The sequence below is a fragment of the Oryctolagus cuniculus genome, chromosome 1 (genome assembly GCF_964237555.1).
Source record: "Oryctolagus cuniculus chromosome 1, mOryCun1.1, whole genome shotgun sequence".
Taxonomy (NCBI): domain Eukaryota; kingdom Metazoa; phylum Chordata; class Mammalia; order Lagomorpha; family Leporidae; genus Oryctolagus; species Oryctolagus cuniculus.
In genome coordinates, this window is record NC_091432.1 from 233,938,328 (window position 1) to 233,957,748 (window position 19,421).

Consider the following 19,421-nt stretch of genomic DNA (forward strand, 5'->3'; position numbering starts at 1 on the left):
TCTGGTCTTTTATTTAAAGTCCGAGTTAGAGAGAGAAATCTTCCATTCACTGGTTCACTCCTCAGGTGGCTGCAGTGGCCAGGCCTGGGCCAGGTTAAAGCCAGGAGCCAGGAGCTTCATGTGGGTGTCCCACGTGGACGGCAGGGGCCCGGGTGCTTGGGTCATCCTCCTGAAGTGGAGCAGCTGGCACTTGAACGGGCGCCCATATGGATGCCGGCCAAATGCCAGCCCCCCTCTGTTCATTCCTCATGCCTTCTTTTTGATTATTTTTTCCCATTGACTAGCTTTTCCCAAGGTTCCCAATGCCTTTTAAAAAGTATTTGTTTATAGGCCGGCGCCACAGCTCACTAGCCTAATCCTCTGCCTAGCGGCGCCGGCACACCGGGTTCTAGTCCCGGTCGGGGCGCCGGATTCTGTCCCGGTTGCCCCTCTTCCAGGCCAGCCCTCTGCTGTGGCCAGGGAGTGCAGTGGAGGATGGCCCAGGTGCTTGGGCCCTGCACCCCATGGGAGACCAGGAAAAGCACCTGGCTCCTGGCTCCTGCCATCGGATTAGCACGGTGCGCCGGCTGCGGCGGCCATTGGAGGGTGAACCAACGGTAAAGGAAGACCTTTCTCTCTCTCTCTCTCTCTCACTGTCCACTCTGCCTGTCAAAAAAAAAAAAAAAAAAAAAAAAAATTTGTTTGTGCTGGAGCCGCGGCTCACTAAGCTAATCCTCCGCCTTGCGGCACCGGCACACAAGGTTTTAGTCCCGGTCGGGGCACCGGATTCTGCCCGGTTGCCCCTCTTCCAGGCCAACTCTCTGCTGTGGCCAGGGAGCGCAGTGGAGGATGGCCCAAGTCCTTGGGCCCTGCACCCCATGGGAGACCAGGAGAACCACCTGGCTTCTGCCTTTGGATCAGTGCGGTGCGCCAGCCGCAGTGCACCGGCCGTGGCGGCCATTGGAGGGTGAACCAATGGCAAAGGAAGACCTTTCTCTCTGTCTCTCTCTCTCACTGTCCACTCTGCCTGTCCAAAAAAAAAAAAAAAGTATTTGTTTGTGTTTCTTCTTTTTTTGTCTTAACTTGCATTTTATTTCATTAATTTCTGCTTTTTTGCCCATTTATTCTCTATTTCCTTTGAAATTATTCTGTTCTTTTTCTCATGTCTTCAGTCATTAATTTCTGGTTTATAAGCTTATATTTATGGATTAATTTCTAACATAGTTACTTTGTGGTCAAGTATACAGTCTGTCTGCTAAAGGCTAGGATTTATTTATTTTTATTTATTTATTTTTTAATTTTTTGACAGGCGGAGTGGACAGTGAGAGAGAGAGACAGAGAGAAAGGTCTTCCTTTGCTGTTGGTTCACCCTCCAATGGCCACCGTGGCCAGTGCACTGCAGCCGGCGCACCGCGCTGATCCGATGACAGGAGCCAGGTACTTATCCTGGTCTCCCATGGGGTGCAGGGCCCAAACACTTGGGCCATCCTCCACTGCACTCCCGGGCCACAGCAGAGAGCTGGCCTGGAAGAGGGGCAACCGGGACAGAATCCGGCGCCCCGACCAGGACTAGAACCTGGTGTGCCGGCGCTGCAAGGCGGGAGGATTAGCCTAGTGAGCCGCGGCGCCGGCAAGGCTAGGATTTAAATGGTCAGATAGTAAATCTTTGGCCTTGATTTGTCTTGTTCAGTTTCGCTGTTGGGGGACAGAAGCAGGCGTGCATTCTACTCGATGAAGTTGCCGGAGAACTAATTCCTAGTCCTGTTCTCTCCAACACTCCAACTATTTCTACTTTTTGAAACGTGTATTCTGTGTATTTGAAAGACAGAGACAAGCAGGTGATCAGAGAGAGCCCCCATTCTGCAGCAATGACAGCTGGAATTGAGCCAGGCCAAAGCCAGGGGCTGGGAGCTCCATCCGGGTCTCCTGAGTGGCTAGCAGGGACGGACTTGCAGCCCCCCAGGGCACACATTAGTAGGAAGCTGAAATTGAGAACAGAGCCAGGATCGAAACCCAGGCACTCCGATATGGGATTCAGGCATCAAAGTGGCTTCGTAACTGCCACACCAAACACCTGCTCTAATCATTTTATTGTCTACGAGATTTAATTTTAGTGACTGTGTTTTTAATTACCAGCATTTGTTCCTCCACTGTGTTGTCTTGTGTTTCTCTTGCGTTTTCAGTTTCTTATTTTAGGCTTCTAGTCCCAGTGGGCATAACCGTCCAGCAGTGAACGATTGCTCTGTTATCTGTCCTTGCTGGGGAGGGTCTCACAGAGCTCTCAGGGGACCACTCCCCACAATTGTCTGCTCATGCTGGGTTGCACGTTCAGTCTCAGTAGTTTTTTCTGTGGGGATCCCGTATGATATGATTTGAGGGCATATGTATTCCCTGGGAGTTTGATATGTTTTCTTTTTGTGTCACTCTGCCTTTCAAATGAACAAATAAGTCTTAAAAAGATTGATCTTCCTTCCTCTGGTTCACTCCTCCAGATGATCACAACAGCTAGAGCTAGGCCAGGCCAACTCCAGGAACTCCGTCTCAGTCGCCCACATGGGCGGCAGGGACTTCGGTCCTTGGGCCATCATCTTCTGCCTTCCCACATGCATTGTCATGGAGCTGGGTCAGAAGTTGAGTGGCAACCTAACCTGCTGCACTACAACCCCTGCCTCTTTATTGCCAGCCTAGAACCACCTTTTGTATTAATTTGAGAGGTTCCTGGGCCATTCTGGGAGGTAGGAATCTGAACTGTGCTCTCCTCCAAGTCACTGTGAAACCAAGCATGTGGTTTTGAATCCCCCTCCCCTTTTCTTTTCTTTGTGACCTTGACCCTAGCTAAGACAGAAAAATTTCCTAATCAGTACCCTGTACCAAAGGGCACAGATTTGGGGGCCAGTGTTGGCATAGCAGGTAAAGCTGCTGCCTGCCGTGCCGCATCCCATTTGGGTGCCAGTTCATGTCCCGGCTGCTCCACTTCTGATGCAGCTCCCTGCTGCTGGCCTGGGAAAGCAGTGGAAGATGGCCCGAGGGCCTGGGACCCTGCTACCCAGAGAGGAGAGAGAAAAGAAGCTCCTGGCTCGGACTTTGCCCTGGCCCAGCCCTGGCCATTGCAGTCACCTGGGGAATAACCCAGTGATGGAAGATCCCTCCCTGCCCCTGTTACTCTGACGTTCAGATAAATAAATAAATCTTTTAACAATAACAAAAAACACATTTTTGTGATACACCTTTTAAGGGTGTGGCCCTTACCGTGTCCTGTTTTTTGAAAAGGCAGACTGACAGAGACAAAGAGGTCTTCCATCTGTTAGTTCAGTCCCCAAATGGCTCCAATGGCCCGTGGTGGATCAGGCTGAAGCCAGTAGCCAGGAACTCCTGTCTGGGTCTCCCATGTGATTGGCAGGGACCTAGCTAATTTGACCATCTTCCACTGCTTTCCCAGGCACATTAGCAGGGGGCTGGATTGGAAGTGGAGCAGCCAGGACTTGAATATGCACTCACATAGGATGCCAAAGTTAACCCACTGCATCAATGATGCTGACCCTACTTTAGGAGGTCTTTTTGTTTTATTTGAGGGGCCGGCGCTGTGGCACAGTGGGTTAACGCCCTGGCCTGAAGCACTGGCATCCCATATGGGCACTGATTCTAGTCCTGGCTGCTCTTCTTCCAATCCTGGGAAAGCATTGGAAGATGGTCCAAGTCCTTGGGCCCCTGCACCTACGTGGGAGACACGGAAGAAGCTCCTGGCTCCTGGCATCGGATCGGCGCAGCTCCAGCCGTTGTGGCCAACTGGGGAGTGAACCAGCGGGTGGATGACCTCTCTCTCTCTCTCTGCCTCTCCTCCCTCTGTGTAACTCTGACTTTCAAATAAGTAAGTAAATCTTTAAAATAAAAGATTTATTTATTTGAAAGGAAGAGTTACAAAGAGAAGGAGAGAGAAAGCTCTCTGCTTCATTCCTGTCTTCCTCTGGGAGACCCAGGTGAAACCTCGGACTCCTGGCTTCAGCCTGGCCGTTCCGCCGTCTGGGGAGTCTCCCAGCGGAGGGGGACCTCTGTGTCCTGCCGCTTGCAGATAAACACAGAGTCTGATGCTTTTGTCCAGCATTTTTGTGGTAGGAGGGCTTTTCAAGGTCAATCATACTACCAGAAACGAGGAGAGGCATATAGTTTGTAAAATGCTTAATAATGGTAAGTAATCCAGGGCTGCAGAAGGGCTGTCCACCACCACTTCCAGCAGATTGGCTTTGTGTTTGCGTGTGCATCAGTAGCCTCTGAACAAAAAGTCCCATGCTAAAGGAAAGCTTCAGTCCCCTGGCCTGGTGCAAACCATTATCCCAGCTGGATTATCCCGGCTCAAAGAAAGAACAGCCAGGGCTGGTGTTCTGATGTAGTGGGTAAAGCCACCACCGCCTGCAGTGCTGGCATCCCATAAGGCTACCAGTTCTAGTCCTGGCTGCTCCACTTTCAATCCAGCTCTCTGCTATGGCCTGGGAAAGCAGTGGAAGATGGCCCAAGTCCTGGGGCCCCTGCACCCATGTGGGAGACCCGGAAGAGGCTCCTGGCTTCGGATTGGTCCAGTTCTGGCCGTTGGCGGCCATCTGGGGAAGTGAATCAGTGGATGGAAGACATCCCTCTCTCTGCCTCTGCCTATCTAACTCTACCTTTCAAAATAAATAAATCTCTAAAAACAAACAAAAAAGAACAACCTTGTTTTTGGCCTTGTTTTACCGTCTCCTCAGTTCACCCACACAAAGGTGCGGAGTGCTGCTATCAGTCTTGGGGGTAGAAATACAAGGGGAGAAAGTCCCAAAGTCTGTTTCTAAATCTTGCAGGGATCTTGAGTCAAATACATGCTACCTCATTGTTCCTTCGAAGCTCTCTGGGAGGTAGTGTGTCTCCCTGCACAGAAATTCTCCTTGCTGATTGACCAGCCCTGGCCAGCCTTCTGGCCAGCATTGACAGACTCTAACAGGAAATGTCCAGCTTTTGTTGTCAAGTTTTATGTGACATTCAACACAGAGGTTCCTCATCTGGGAGCCCAGAGTGGACTCTGGGTCTTTGAACAAGTGTGCCTTCGAAGCTTCTTGGGTCAGGAAAGACAGAGAGCCTGTGCTGATGCGGTGCGTGTGCTGTGTGCGCGTGACAGTTGGCTCTTTGTTTGCTCTGGGCCTGCGCAGGGCTTTCTGAATGGGATAATGTAGATGAGTTCTTTGCTTTCTTCAGGACTGATGAAACCTATGATGCCGCAAGATTCCCTGAGTGGGACTGGCTGTCGCTCCGAGGAGCAGAACTGTGTGCCCTCGCTCCAGGAAAGAAAAGTGACTCCCATGGACCCAGCCCCTGTGTGGAGCCCAGAGGGCTACATGGCCTTGCAGAGCAAGGGCTACCCACTCCCCCACCCAAAGCCGAGCGACGCTTTGGCTGTGGACATGCACGTCAGGTGAGATGCCTTCAGCTGCAGGAGCAGCGCAGGCCGGCGAGGCCCCGGGCAGGGGCGCTGTCCTGGGAGACGCCCCGCGGGGCAGCCGGGCTCCTTTGGCAGACTCGTGTGCCCCTGGGGTAGGAGTGTGGGGAGCACTGCTTGGCTGCTTGGTGTGGGGGGCTCCTTCTGATGGTGGGACGGAGACTGCTGGGGGCTGCTGCAGTGCGGGCAGGTGGGGCTTGCTGGTTCCTGTGGAAGTCAACGAAGCCGGCCCGAGCGCCCGACTCTCACCGCCTCTGCCAGGCTCCAGCGCACTCTGCACCAGGGGACTGCTCGCCCCTCTGTCTCCAGGGCGGCCCGCTGAGCCCACCTGGTGGCCGCTGCCTTCTCCACGCTCACGGACTACAAGGTCACCACCGCCATGGCCCGGCAGCTCTGAGACGTGTTGAAAGATAGAGCAAGTGTTGGTGCTTGTGGTTTTTGGTTTTTGGTTTTTAGTTTTTTTTTTTCTTTTTTCTTTTTTCTTTTTAAAACTAAGCTCTGTTCAGCATGGAAGCAGGAACCACGCTCCACCCCGTTGACTGGTGTTTCTGGTTCCTTTTCAGGAAGGAAAGCTCTTACTGTGCCTCACCCGGAAGGTCAGGGGGCGTAAGTGCCCCGCGCACTCTCCTTGAGGAGAGAGCGGAGGAATACTTGAGTGCTTTTGACAAGAAGGCCCAAGCAGACTTTGACAGCTGTGTCTCCTCTCAAAGAATAGGCCAGGAGCTTTTGTTTCCACCCCAAGACAATGTTCAGGAAGCGGGTGCTCCTGCGGGTCACGCCCAAAACCTCAGGCGCTCCCCGCTGCAGCCCGACTTTGCCCCTGCTGAGAAAAAGCCCGAGTACGGCAGTTGGGACGTTGGTCACCAGCCAAAGGCCGCTGACACAGCCAGCGCTGCTGACCAGGAGGCCACCCAGGAGGCGTCGTCCTGCAGCGTCTCCTCCTGGGAGAAGGAAGGGAGCCCCGGCAAGCCGCCGTCCTCGGAGCCTGAGTGGGCCCCCGAGCCTCGGGGCGCCAGCAGCCAGCAGCAGGAGCAGCCAGGCCGGACCCGGAGGTCGGGCCCCATCAAGAAACCTGTCCTGAAAGCCCTCAAGGTGGAGGAGAAGGAGAAGGAGAAGGAGCTGCAGAAGCTCAGGCAGGGCCCCGGCGAGGACAGCGCCCGGCTGGCCAAGGCCAAGGAGCCGCTTCCCCAGGGGGAGAAGGACGAGGAGGAGGAGAACGACCCCTCCCTGGCCAACGCCTCCCCCTCCACTGTGGAGGCCAAGGGCTCTCCCCGTCCAGGTCTTGGCCATGAGGCCAGTAAATTGGAAGATGACGAGAAGCCCGACAAGGCGTGGGAGGCCAGACCCTCGCGTGAGCCCAGCGATGTCCCCCCAACAAAGCGGAACAACTGGATCTTCATTGACGAGGAGCAAGCCTTTGGGGGCAGAGGGCAGGCCCGGAGCCGGGGCCGTGGATTCAGAGAGTTCACTTTCCGTGGTCGGCCCACTGGCGGAAGTGGAGGCAGTGTTTGTGGCGGGGGGGTCCTGGGGGCGCGCGGCATCTACGGCAGCAGCCAGCGAGGCGGCCGGGGCCGCGGCCTGCGGGACTTCACTCAGCCAGAAGAGTGCCCCCGAGCCAAACCCCGGCGAAGGATCGCCAGCGAGACGCACAGCGAGGGCTCCGAGTACGAAGAGCTGCCCAAGCGACGTCGGCAGAGAGGCTCCGAGGCCGGGAACGAGGGTCTGCTGCCAGAGCGGGAGGAGAGCGCCTTGAAGAGAGACTCCTGGCGCTCCAACAAGACCTACTGCGAGGACCAGGGGGCGCTAGATGCCAAGAGCCGGGGCCCTCGGGCCTTCGGGCGCGCCCTCCCACCCCGGCTCAGCAATTGCGGCTACGGGCGGAGGACCTTCCTCTCCAAAGAGCCTGCCCACTGGCAGAGCCGAAGCGCGGGCTGCTCCTGGCAGGAGTACGGCTCCGACGCAGGTGGCGCCCGGCGTGCCTCTGACAGAGACTACGTCCCCGACTCCTACAGACACGCCGACGTGTTTGGTAGCAGGGCCTTGGAGGACGGCCGCTTGGACGACAAGAGGTCGTCCTTCTTCCAAGACGACCACGCAGCTGACTGCGAAAACGCCGAGATCCGGCCTTTCCGGAGGAGGCGCCCTCCACGCCAGGACAAGCCGCCTCGCTTCCGGCGCCTCCGGCAGGAGCGAGAGTCCTTGGGCCTGTGGGGCCCAGAAGAGGAGCCCCATCTGCTGCCAGGGCAGTGGCCGGGCAGATCCAAGCTCTGTCCTGGGGACCAGAGTGGTGCCGGGGGCCGCAGGTCCCCCGAGCTCTCCTACCAGAACTCCTCTGATCATGGCAACGAGGAGTGGGAGACGGCCTCCGAGAGCAGCGACTTCAGCGAGCGCCGTGAGCGCCGCGAAGGCCGCGGGGCTGGACCTGCGCCCCTAGGGGATGGAGGCCTATGCGGGGCCGGCTTGGGGGAGAAGAAGGAGATGGCCAAGCGCAGCTTCTCCAGCCAGAGGCCCCAGGGGGACAGGCAGAGCCGCAAGCTGGAGCCGGGAGGGTGTGGGGAGAAGCCTGCTAGGCCAAGTGGTGGTGAAGCGTCCCCCCGCTACGAGAGCCAGCAGAGCGGGACACCTGTGAAAGCTAAAAGGTAACGCGAGAGCTCCTCGGCCCTCTGTTGTCCCCGTTGCTCAGCAGCACTGACCCCATGCATGCTTGCCCGCCGCGTGTCAGGCGCCTGCCGGACCGTCGTGTGTGAGCGTCTCATCACTCGCTCTTGCATCGCTTGTCTGCCTCTCGTGGTGTGTTTTTGTTGTGGCTTGACAGACTAAAACTGACAGTAGAGTCCCCCACCCCCAGGGATCCTCTGCAGCTGCCGTCCCGAGAGTTCAGCCTCCGTGTGTGTCGCAGGGGCCGTTGAGGGCTGCTGCTGCGTAGGGCCTCGCCTGGTGTGGAGCCTGGCAAGCACCGGTCAGTCCACCAGCTTCCTCTGTGCCTGAGCTGCTGCCAGGCAGTGTGCCGGCTGCTCGCGGCTGGCCTCCTGGCTGCACGAGCCGGAGGGGGTGGCTGGCGCCTGGCAGTGCTGTTTGACAGGGCGGAGCGGCAGCGCGGTACAGGGAAGACGGACGGCTGTCACCCAGCAGGCCCAGCAGGGGCAGTGGGGCTTGGGCTGCCTCAGGCCCGTGAGTGTCCCTTCTGTGGAGTTGGTGACTGGTCTGTGCCTGGTCGGGCTCGCTGTCCACAGGCTGCCCGTATCGGGCGAAGGGCTCACTGACGTGTATACTAGGAGCCTCGGACAAGGGGGCGCCAAGGCCTTCACTGCCCTCGGGGCATCCTAGGAGGGTGCTCAGAGTTCTGCCCTCCTCAGAGTTCAGGGCACAGAAGCCGGGGTGGTGGTCCCCTAAAGACAAAGCCATTGGAGCCCTGGCTCCGTGCTGGCCAGCTGTCCTGGATGAGAGCAGAAGGGTCATCCCTTTCCCTTCTGCCGTAGAGAGAACAGAAGCACCGAGGCCTGGGAGGGGGTTGGAGGAAGCGCCACTGTCCCCATGGCAGGGAGAACCGTGCTCAGCAGTGCGTGGGTGGCCGCTGGCCGCATGTGTTGGTGCACGGCCATACTGGCCGGCCAGTCCTGCCTGATGAGAGCTGGGGAGGGGACTGGACCCAGGTCAGCTGCTGTGTCTGTGTGGGCCACGTGCGTATGTAGTTTCTCCTTCCTTCCCGGACTTGGGTTGTTTCTGAGTTCACAGGAGCCTCTTTTTTCTTTTTAGGTCCCCAGATGAGGCCTTGCCAGGAGGCCTTAGTGGCTGCAACAGTGGGAGTGGCCACTCACCCTACGCCCTGGAACGGGCCACCCGTGCCAACTCTGCTAGTCCTGAAGCCACCAGTAAGAAGGCGGAGAAGGAGGCTACCCTGGCTGTCCAGAGGGCCAGTGAGCAGGGGGAGGCTCGGAAGCAGTTTGACCTGAGCTATGGAAGTGAGTGTGGCGCCCACCCCTCCTTGTGGAGGGGAGAACCCCAGCAGAGCCGATGCCCCCGCAGTCTCGGGGTGCTGGGTTTGGCCTTTCAGGAAGCACTAGCTTCTGAGAGCTGCCCTAGCGCCTGCTCAGACCTTGCTGGTTCCCCGTCACCTCCCTGCTGCTTAGGAGCAGAGCTGGGATGCAGGTCCGCTGTCGTCTTCCCTGGTGCTCAGACCTCTGTCCCGAGAGCGTGCGCAGCTGCTGCCTGCGCTGAGCCTGTCCCTGGCTCTCGGGCACCTGCTGTGTTGGGCGGTTCTTGCTTTCTGCTGAGCGCAAACTCTCTTCCTGTGACATCTTGGTTCAGCTGCCATCATGGAAAATTGTGGGTCCAGCCCTGGGGAGGAAAGTGAGGTCGGCTCTGTGGTGGGTGAAGGCTTCATTGAAGTCCTGACCAAGAAACAGCGCCGCCTGCTGGAGGAAGAGAGGAGGAAGAAGGAGCAAGCCGTGCAGGTGAGGTGGTGCAAGGCGAGGGGGGCTGAGGGATGGAGGGTCTGAGGAAAGCCCGAGGCAGAAGAGAGGGAGAAAGAGCGTTTGTTAGGCCTGCATCACCTCCCGGCGTCTGCTGTCAGTCTCTCCTGTGCGGGGGGAGCTGGCCGACTCTCGGGCAGGGTGACTTGGGTCGGGTAGTGGCGGCTGAAGGGCGGCCTTCAGACCCAGTCAGTGGCCTCGGCTCCAGCGGCACGCAGGTCAGCAGCCTGTGCTCCCAGTCGCCCCGTGGTGGTGCCCCGACACATCAGGCATGCCGGGCTGCGGTTTGGGTGCTGGGACTTCTCCGAGCTCAGGCGGGCTGCAGCGCCTTTTCCCCCTTAGGTGCCTGTCAAAGGTCGAGGCCTTCCCTCCCGCATTCCTCCTCGGTTTGCTAAGAAGCAGAACAGCTTGTGCCGCGAGCAAGGTGACGTGACCATGCCCGGCAGCAGCCTGGGCACCGAGATCTGGGAGAGCAGCAGCCAAGGTGAGAGCCGCTGGGCTCAGCCCCCGGGGCCTTTGCTTAGGAATGGCTGGGTGGGTGGGTGGGTTTGATTGATTTGAAAGGCAGAGTGATCGGCAGAGGGGGAGGCACAGGTGTTCGTCCACTGGTTCATTCCCCAAATGGCTACGATGGCAGGGGCCAGCGATCCAGAACTCCATCGTGGGCTTCCACAGCATTCCCGGGCCTGCGTTCCCTGGTGCAGCTCAAGTGTTGAATGCTTCCTAGCACTGTTGGCTGCTTCAGCTCCGAACAGATGCGACATTTTACTTCCCTGAAGTTGGTGGAGGAGCAGAGCATCCAGTGTGTGCGCGGTGCCCTGGAAAAGGGTGAGCCCACAGCTGGAATGTCTCAGCGAGCTGGACGCACTCTCTTTGCCCCCTCTGTCATCCGTTCTCCTTTCTTATGGAACAGCAAGGACGGCTGGGCGGGGGACCAAGGACAGGAAGGACAGTCTGTGAGACAGCCTCCCAAAACATTGTTTTGGAAGTGCAAGCCTGAGACCAGAGTAAGGGACCCTTACATTAAAAACAAATCTTCAGGGTCCCGGGTGGCTGCCAGCTAAGCCTCCACCTACAACACCGGCATCCCGTATGGGCACTGGTTTGAGCCCCTGCTGCTCCACTACCAAACCACCTCCCTGCTGTGGCCTGGGAAAGCAGTGGAGATGGCCCAGTGCTTGGGCCCGGCACCCATGCGGAGGCCCCGAGGGAGCTCCGGACTCCTGGCTGTGGCCTGGCCCAGCCCTGACCTTTACCACTGCCTAGGGAGTGAACCAGCAGGTGGAAGACCCGTCTTCCCCTCTCTCAGAAACTCTGCTTTTCAAAATTTTCTCATATCCAAAGCTGGCTTTCTGGTAACTTGTTATAAAACACAAAGTCCTTGTAATAGAGCTGACTCTTCTTGAATGCCCTGTACTGTGAGCCCTGAGGGTAGGAAGGTGAACGGAAGCCATCCGGCACCTCCCCGGGAATTCGGAAAGATCATTTATTTGTGGCTCATTTTATGCAGAACAGCCAAGTGTCACATGACTGCACCCCTGGCCCATGTGACAAATACCAAAGCCACTGGGTTCTGGGCCTGGCTTCTTACTGTCGCGATAGAGGCCGTCCTCGCATTCCTGGTGAAACCGCAGTTCCTGCACTTTCAAGAGCAGTAGGCAGTGCACAGTCGCCACTGAACGGAGGTGCCGCAGTGGTTGATAAAGCGCTGGTGGCAGTACCTGCTGTGGAGTCTGAGTGGGGTGGGTTCCCTGAGTTCCCGCCCGCGGGGTTGGCTGGGGGTGTGTGTGACTGCGCAGCCGGCCCCTGGCCTGCTCTGGGTGTTTTCAAAATAGCCCATGGGGGTTGTGTGCAGATGCTTTTCTCTGGGCTCGAGACCATGGTTTTTGTCAGAAGGGGCCAGTAAGCTAAAGGTCTAAGCAGTACATACCTGGGTCTTCAAGAAGCACGCGGCTTTAGAAAGGCTTGATTTGGGGGCCGTTGGCTATGGCATAGCGGTTGGGGCCGCCTCCTGCAGTGCTGGCATCCCACATGGGTGCCTGTTCAAGGCCTGGCTGCTCCACTTCCCATCCAGCTCTTTGCTGTGGACTGGGAAGGCAGTGGAGGATGGCCTAAGTCCTTGGGCCCCTGCACCCACGTGGGAGACCCGGAGGAGGCTTCTGGTTCTTGGCTTCGGATCAGCTCAGCTCTGACCATTGCGGCCAATCGGGGAGTGAGCCAGCAGATGGAAGACCTCTCTCTCTGTGTCTGCTTCTCTCTGTGTGTGTAACTCTTTCAAATAAATAATTAAATATTTAAAAAAAAAGAAATAGTTAATTTTAAGTCAAGGGTAGGGAATGTCTGGCCCATGGGTCATATAAATAAGTAATATCTATAGCAGGCCGGTTTTTAAGTTGATAATTTTGTATGACCCATAAATCACGCTATAAATATCCAGACGGCATAGCAGAAAAAACGCCTCCCCTCCCCCCCGCCCCGATTTAAGTGACACAAGCATCAGCCAGCAGGAGGAGTGCTAGCGAACCGGGCGAGGTGAAGGCAGAACTGCTGCTTTGTGGACTGACAGCTCAGTGATGAGACACTGAGGCACAGCGAGTGGAATCTGTGTGTTGGGGAGTTCGGTGACGCTGTGGGTGCCGTGTGTCGTGCGTGTCACCTGCCGAGGGCAGGGCAGGGTGGCATGGGGGCCGTGCTGCGCCGTGTTTATGACGGGCGCCTTCCCCCGGCAGCGCTCCCCGTGCAGGCTGCAGCCAGTGACTCCTGGAGGAAGGCCGTCACCGCGTTCAGCAGCAGCGAGCCCGGCGCCGCCGAGGTGAGTGTGCTCGCCATCCACGCACTGCCTTCTCAGCCCACTGAGCCTGGGCCAGAGGCCATTGCCAAGCCCTGGCCCGTTGGCTGTCTTCAACCTTGATTTCGAGTCTAACGTGAAGTGCCTATGAGAGGGAGAAAGAAAAGGAAGAGCAAGGGAGAAACACACTCCGGGTAGGGAGTGGGATTGAGGGCCTCTTCTGAGCTTGATCTTGGTGGTCACTCAGTCTGGCTTGGGTCACGAGTGGAAGGAGTTTGGCAGTCTCGGTCTAGGGCTCATGACCGTCTCGTGCTAGGAGCTTGAGCAGGGTTGGTGCGTCCAGCCATACGTGTGTTGTCAGGCACCGTTGGTAGCGGGGACCCAAGCAGGGCAGGTGGTTGGGGGGTGATGGATCTCAGTCTTAGGCTCAGTCTTGCTTTCTGGAGGAGCGTGTCATGGAGTTCGGGGCTTAGGGCTCTAACCCATTTTGTGCTCTGCACAGCAGGGTTTTAAGAGCAGCCAGGGAGATAGTGGCGTTGACTTGAGTGCCGAGTCTCGGGAGTCATCTGCGACCTCCTCACAGCGCAGCTCCCCGTATGGGACTCTGAAACCAGAGGAGATGAGCGGGCCCGGCCTGGCGGAACCCAAGGCCGACAGCCACAAGGAGCAGGCTCAGAAGCAGTCTGAGCAAAAGGTAACCTGGAAGTTTCCTTCACGGTGGCCAGGGCCTGGGCGGAAGGGGCCATCATCTTGTCTGCCCTGATTCCAGGGCACTTGGAAGCTCCAGGTTGGGGCTCTTCCAGTGCGTGTGTCTCAGCCTCTGCTTTTCCATCAAGGATTCAGAACAAGGCTCAGGACAGAGCAAGGAGCACAGACCAGGACCCATCGGCAATGAGCGTTCTCTGAAAAACAGAAAGGGCTCGGAGGGGGCCGAGCGGCTGCAAGGGGCCGTCGTCCCGCCTGTTAATGGGGTAGAGATTCACGTGGACTCCGTGCTGCCTGTGCCGCCCATTGAATTTGGAGTCAATCCAAAAGTGAGGCTTTGATTTGTTTCTCTCTTTCATCTGATGCTTGGAAAGGCAGGGCTTTTGTCAGGGTTGTCTCCAAGAAAGAGCAGGAGATGGGGACTGAGCTGATAGAAGGGCGAGCGCGTTGGCCTGCAGTCAGGGATGGGGCAGGTGCCGCTGGAGCGCCTCGCGGGCCTTCCTGGTGCCAGTCAGGCTCGCAGGCCACCCACGGCGGGCCGGGAAGGGAGGTCAGGCGGCTCCTTTCTCAGGTGCGGTAGTCCTGTGGCTGTTTCGGGTGAATGCTGTTTGGTGGGTTTTGAGTCGTTGTGACCGTGGGATCACAGTGGTGTGTGCTGGGGGAGAGTGAGCCACGGGGTGTCAGTGGCTCTGTGCCTCTCTTCCAGGACTCCGATTTCAGCCTGCCGCCTGGTTCTGCCTCTGGCCCTGCGGGGAATCCAGTTGTCAAGCTTCAGGATGCCTTGGCCAGTAGCGTAAGTCTGTGCTTCCTCTGCCAGCTCTGCTTGTCCTGCTGGCGGTCCCTGGGAGACAACGAGACAGGGCGAGCTTCGGAGTCAGGAGTGGGGATTCCGCCTCTAGCCTGCTGCGTGTCCTCCCCCTCTCCCCCCAGGCTGCTTTACAGGTTCCGCAGCCAAGTCTTGTAATCCTCCCAGTGGGGATGGTGTCGGTCTTGAGGTCTGGCCTGTAGGGCTTTCTTGGAGCCCGCAGTGTTCCGTTGCACCAGTTCAGCCGTGACTGATGAAACAGGTCTCTGTCCTGTCCAGCGAGCGTAGACGACGCCTCCTCGGGAGGCCTCTTTGCTCCTCGAGGGTCCTCACAGTCTGCAGCTCCACCGTGCACTCAGGAGCAGAGAGGTACAGCTCTTGTGGCCCCAGCTCGGCTGTCACGGTGGCATTCACTGCTCTGTCCTCACTGCTTGGTGCTCAGTCGACCTGCGGGTGAGTGAGGGTCTTGGGGCAGCAGCCCCCAGAGGATTTCAGGAAGGGATGCTGCTACAGAGAATCTAGATGTGGGACAGAAAAGGTGCTGTGGTCACGCGGGTGTGGACTGTGTGACTCAGAATCATGTAGTATACCCGGCAGAGGGCTGCAGGAAGATAACCTGGCTGTTTCCTTTTCGGTCTCTGTCATCAGAGGCCCTTTTCTGTCTCCTGGGGGCTGCATGACAGCCACAGCGTTCCCTCTCTGTACCCCAGGGTATCTGCAGGCCTGTGCAGTGGCCGCTGTGCTGGGAGCCGGTTGCTGGGACATGACTGCCCCTGTCTGGAGGGCATGGGGACGGGTGGGCGTCGTGCTGGCTCTAGCCCGGAAAGGGACAAAAGCCACTGTCTACAGGACACGGGCTCCAGCTTGTGGGTCTTGGGCGCGCGTGGTCGAAGCAGGACGTATGTGGACCAGCTGCGTCTGTCCTCCGCTCCGGGTGTGTCCCACGGCTTCTTTCCCCCTCCAGGCAGGGTTAACACAGAGTATCCCCATCCTCCGGCGGGAGCAGCACGTCCCGAGGGCCATCGGCCTCTCCCCGATGTCCTTCCCCACCGCCGACCTCACTCTGAAGGTAACACAGCCCTGAGCTGTGCCAGGGCCTCAGCCGGGTGGAGACTGGAGGAGGGAGCCCCCTTCATGCTGTCGCCGGCATGTGTACTGTCCATGCCATCCCCGGTAGTGATTATCGTCACCCGCTTCCTTCCAAAGATGGAGTCTGCGCGCAAGGCCTGGGAAAACTCCCCCAGCTTGCCGGAGCAGAGCTCTCCGGGGGGGGCTGGCTCGGGCATCCAGCCTCCGTCCTCCGTGGGTGCCTCCAGTGGGGTCAGCTACAGCTCCTTCGGTGGAGTGTCCATGCCACCCATGCCTGTGGCCTCTGTTGCACCTTCTGCTTCTATACCAGGTATTGTCGTCCCCCGATCCCCACTCAGGCCACAGGAGCCTTCTCCGTCCATTATCCAGAAAAACCTTGGGTGCGCAGTCCTGAGCCCTACCTCTGTCTTGACCTGAGTGTATAGAAGTAGGGGTCATGGTCACAGCCTCCACACACTTACTTCTCTCCCCTGAGTGGCCCAGGCAAGGCGCACCTCCATGCCAGAAAGCAGCTCGGCCTCTTCCTCCGGAAAGTAAACTGAGGGTGATGGTGATGGTGATGGTGATGGTGAAGCTCCGTGGAAGGCTTCCCTGGAAAGTGCTGGTTATATGAGCTCAGGGCGAGCTGCTGCTGCCTGTCCTGGGTTGGTGCCCAAGGGCGAGCGTGGGGATTTTGAGGGCCCAGCTGCCAAAGTCTCAATGATGTGCTTCCAATAGATCCTTCTGACCCTCCACTGTGGACTCAATAGCAGGGAGATGAAGAGGACAGTGACTGAGAGACCACGGCACCCCTCAGTTACATCAAATACCCCTCCTGACAGGCTGGGGCAGGTGGGACTGGCAGGCCGGGGCCCACACCCTGCTCTTGGGCCTGATGCTGTGGCCCCCGGGCTGTCCGAGGTGCGTGTGCTGCAGAAGCCAGCAGACTGGCACAGGCACACTCGCACGTTCCGTCTTGGGAAGAGTGGATGGGACACCCACAACACAAGATGTCACCTGCTCCCACTCCCCCACTTGTGTTTCCAGGCAGCCACCTCCCACCACTGTACCTGGATGGCCACGTGTTTGCAAGTCAGCCCCGGCTGGTCCCTCAGACAATGCCACAGCAGCAGAGTTACCAACAGGTGAGGCTGCAAGCTCGGCGGCTGGGGGAGGGGCAGGGCCGACAGGTGCAGTGGCTTCTCGCTCACCTGTCTCCTGTCCTCTCAAGGCAGCCAGAAGCCGTGTGTTGACTTTGTAAACCAGATACAAGAAAGAGGCACTGAGGAAATGCTCCAGCCCACGTGCCTCGCCTTGCCCAGTTTCCCTCCTGGACACTAGCTGCAAAATTAGCTGAGACAGTTTTCTTTGGTGATCCGAAGAAGAAAGAGGCGCGGGCTTGGATGCGTTAGCAAGAGACAGCTTGAGAAGTGAGCAGGTCTTCCTGGACCTGGTGCTGCCCTCCCAAGTGTCCTGCCACCCTGGCGTGCCCATAGCAGACCGAATCTGCTCCAGGTGCAGAGTCAAGGCCAGGGCAGAGGGTGTGACCTGTCCTGCCGTCCTGTAAAGCAAGCATATTCCCAGCTGGGTCTCGGCTTCGTGACTCGGGCCGCACGTGCTCAGTCACTCTGCCTGTTTCCTGTGTTGACCTGTGTGGTGGGGCTCATGCTTGCTGCTGTACAGAATTCCAGGCTGGGAATATCCATGGTTTGGGGTTGCTGGCAGTGTTTTGCTGACGGCTTTATCCCAAGAGCAAGGGAAGCCCCAGGAAGGATGTATTGGAACCTGTATTTGGTGCTGCCCCCTGGAGGCGGCCGGGAGGTGGGAGGGCCAGCTGCCTGGGGACACCGCGTGACCTGCCCGACTCCTTGCAGGCTGCCGCTGCCCAGCAGATCCCCATCTCCCTCCACACGTCTCTGCAGGCCCAGGCTCAGCTCGGACTGAGGGGTGGGCTCCCCGTGTCCCAGTCCCAGGAGATCTTCAGCTCCTTACAGCCCTTCAGGTGAGCTCCTGTGGGGGCCTGGCACGGGCAGCCAGGGCTTCGCTCCTGGTGTTCCTGGGCCCTGTGGCGAGGTGGGGGAGTGCCATCTACTAGGGCTTGTGGGCCTGCGCCTGTGAGCGTCCTGTGTCATCCTGCCTCCGGCCCACCCTCTGTCACTCTGCACTCCCGCCTTTGGGCTCTTCCTCCAGTGTGTCTGTCTTGGGCCTCTTACAACCTAGCTTTGTTGGATTAGTTAGCCCAAAGTTCCTGCGGCAGCAGCACCATCTAAGAGCTTATTATGAATGCAGATTTTCAGGCTCTGGGGGTGGGGCCAGAGATCCTATGACCTGCGCATGTTACCATCTGATTCTGACGTCTGTCTGGCTTTTGCAGGTCTCAGGTGTATATGCACCCCAGCCTGTCACCACCCAGCACCATGATCCTGTCTGGGGGTACAGCCTTGAAGCCTCCGTACTCGGCGTTCCCTGGCATGCAGCCCTTGGAGATGGTGAAGCCGCAGTCTGGCTCACCCTATCAGCCCATGAGTGGAAACCAAGCCCTGGTCTACGAGGGCCAGCTCGGCCAGGCTGCCGGCCTGGGCGCCTCACAGATGCTGGACTCGCAGCTCCCGCAGGTCAGGAATCAGAACACGAGCTCGCCTTCCTTGGTGACTTGGTCCTCTCCTCACCTGCTCTTGTGGGGCTGGGTTACCTGCCTATTTGCCTCCTCTGGCTGCTAACCCTTGGCCCCTTCTGCATAGTCCCATCACGCTCCACTCCTAACACCTGGCTTTCGCCTGAAGCTCAGCTTTGAATTCATGTTGCAGACCATGTCTGACTAACCCCCCATTTGCTCCAGGTGCCACATGACTAAATCCAGCATTGGATTTGCAGTCTTCCTTCCTTATCTGGCTCTTGGCTTAGTCTCCACGTGTTCCCGACCTAGTTTTCGGTGGTCTTGGTGTCTGAGTAGTTGACCCCGGGTCTGTGTGCCGTGGACCTTGCCCTCCCAGGTCCGTCTGGACAAGGTCATTACCAGCTAGCTCTGCCTCTTCCACATCTGAAGTTGAAGGGTTCTGTGCAGTTGTCACCTTTGAGTTTTCCAGATCCTTCCAGTGACCCACCTCCAAAACCCTCTGACCGCCTGGCACCCCTGCAGGTCTCGCTTGCTCTGGTCAGCGGTAGCTGCTGCGCAGTGCAGTCCTCGTGAGGGGCGCTGTGCGGCTCAGCCGCAGCGATTGACCTTGGAATCCGATCCCTCACTCGGTTTCCAGGGTGGTACTGGTAGCCACTCGCTGACCCTGTGGTTCTGGGTCCCGTTCACGGGCTGATCCCCTGTGGAGTCCTGTCTTCCGCCAGGTCCTACTGCTTAGGCCTAAGTCTCAGTGGACTTCAGCATCTCTGCTTTCGTGTCTCCTGGCACCTGAGACTGTGGCTGAAAGACGTCCTTCCTGCTGCGCTCTGGCTGTCTGATCTAGGTCCCTCCTCCCCGGTCTTCCAGATCCTGTCAGCTCCACCTTTAAAAACGACCATACATCCAGGCACTTGTCATCCCCCCATCCCGGTCACAGTGTTCTGTCCCTCCTTGTCCGTCTGTGCAGTACAGCAGCCAGGGTGGGCCTTTCGAGAGCGCGTGGCAGCCTGTCCCCTCTCGCCCTGGGCCTGCACGGAGGAGCATGGCGTTTTCCTGAGTCTGGTCCAACAGTCTCGGAATGGGATTCCAGTAGACCCTCTGACCCTCCCCGGCGGACTCAGCGGCAGGGAGATGAAGAGACGAAAAGTGGCCCCCGCCCCCCCATCTTCCTGTTCTGAACTGGAGCAGTGCTCACCTGTTCTGTCGCCGTTCTGAGGCGCAGGAGGAAGTGGTCTGCGCTTTCTTGCCGCACAGAGGTGCAAGCAACAGGCCTCGTGTGGCTTCTGCTCTGCGGGCTCGGCTTGGCTGCAGCACTCTTTTTTGTTTAAGACTTATTTATTTATTGGAAAGGCAGAGTTACAGAGAGGCAGAGAAAAAGAGAGACAGAGAGAGGTCTTCCGTCCACTGATTCACTCCTCAAATGGCTGCAATGGCTGAAGCTAGACCCATCCAAAGCCAGGAGCCAGGAGCTTCTTCTGGTCTTCCACATGGATGCAGGGCCCAAGGACCTGGGCCATCTTCCACTGCTT

The 19,421-nt window shown here is 58.0% G+C and overlaps 1 protein-coding gene and 2 non-coding genes across 17 annotated transcripts in view; all 3 read left to right on the forward strand.

The window, feature by feature from the left end:
* PRRC2B (proline rich coiled-coil 2B) overlaps positions 1-19,421 on the forward strand; it is an 85,130-nt gene that overhangs the window by 58,383 nt on the left and 7,326 nt on the right. For 9 of the 15 annotated variants that reach the window (XM_051835385.2, XM_051835384.2, XM_051835386.2 and 6 more), the window contains 14 exons: positions 5,200-5,416; positions 6,004-8,079; positions 9,197-9,402; positions 9,749-9,894; positions 10,255-10,396; positions 12,642-12,724; positions 13,203-13,394; positions 13,537-13,734; positions 14,112-14,198; positions 15,175-15,279; positions 15,417-15,609; positions 16,326-16,423; positions 17,153-17,280; positions 17,653-17,893. In XM_051835385.2, coding sequence (XP_051691345.2) covers positions 5,200-5,416; positions 6,004-8,079; positions 9,197-9,402; positions 9,749-9,894; positions 10,255-10,396; positions 12,642-12,724; positions 13,203-13,394; positions 13,537-13,734; positions 14,112-14,198; positions 15,175-15,279; positions 15,417-15,609; positions 16,326-16,423; positions 17,153-17,280; positions 17,653-17,893 — 4,112 coding nt within the window. The remainder of the gene's footprint in view (positions 1-5,199; positions 5,417-6,003; positions 8,080-9,196; positions 9,403-9,748; positions 9,895-10,254; positions 10,397-12,641; positions 12,725-13,202; positions 13,395-13,536; positions 13,735-14,111; positions 14,199-15,174; positions 15,280-15,416; positions 15,610-16,325; positions 16,424-17,152; positions 17,281-17,652; positions 17,894-19,421) is intronic. The other 6 variants (XM_051835387.2, XM_051835388.2, XM_051835394.2 and 3 more) reach the window with 4 other exon arrangements.
* On the forward strand, positions 15,994-16,079 carry LOC127485975 (small nucleolar RNA SNORD62). The gene has a single exon (XR_007912798.1). It is a non-coding gene; the product is annotated as a small nucleolar RNA SNORD62 (small nucleolar RNA).
* Positions 18,964-19,032, forward strand: LOC127485976 (small nucleolar RNA SNORD62). The gene has a single exon (XR_007912799.1). It is a non-coding gene; the product is annotated as a small nucleolar RNA SNORD62 (small nucleolar RNA).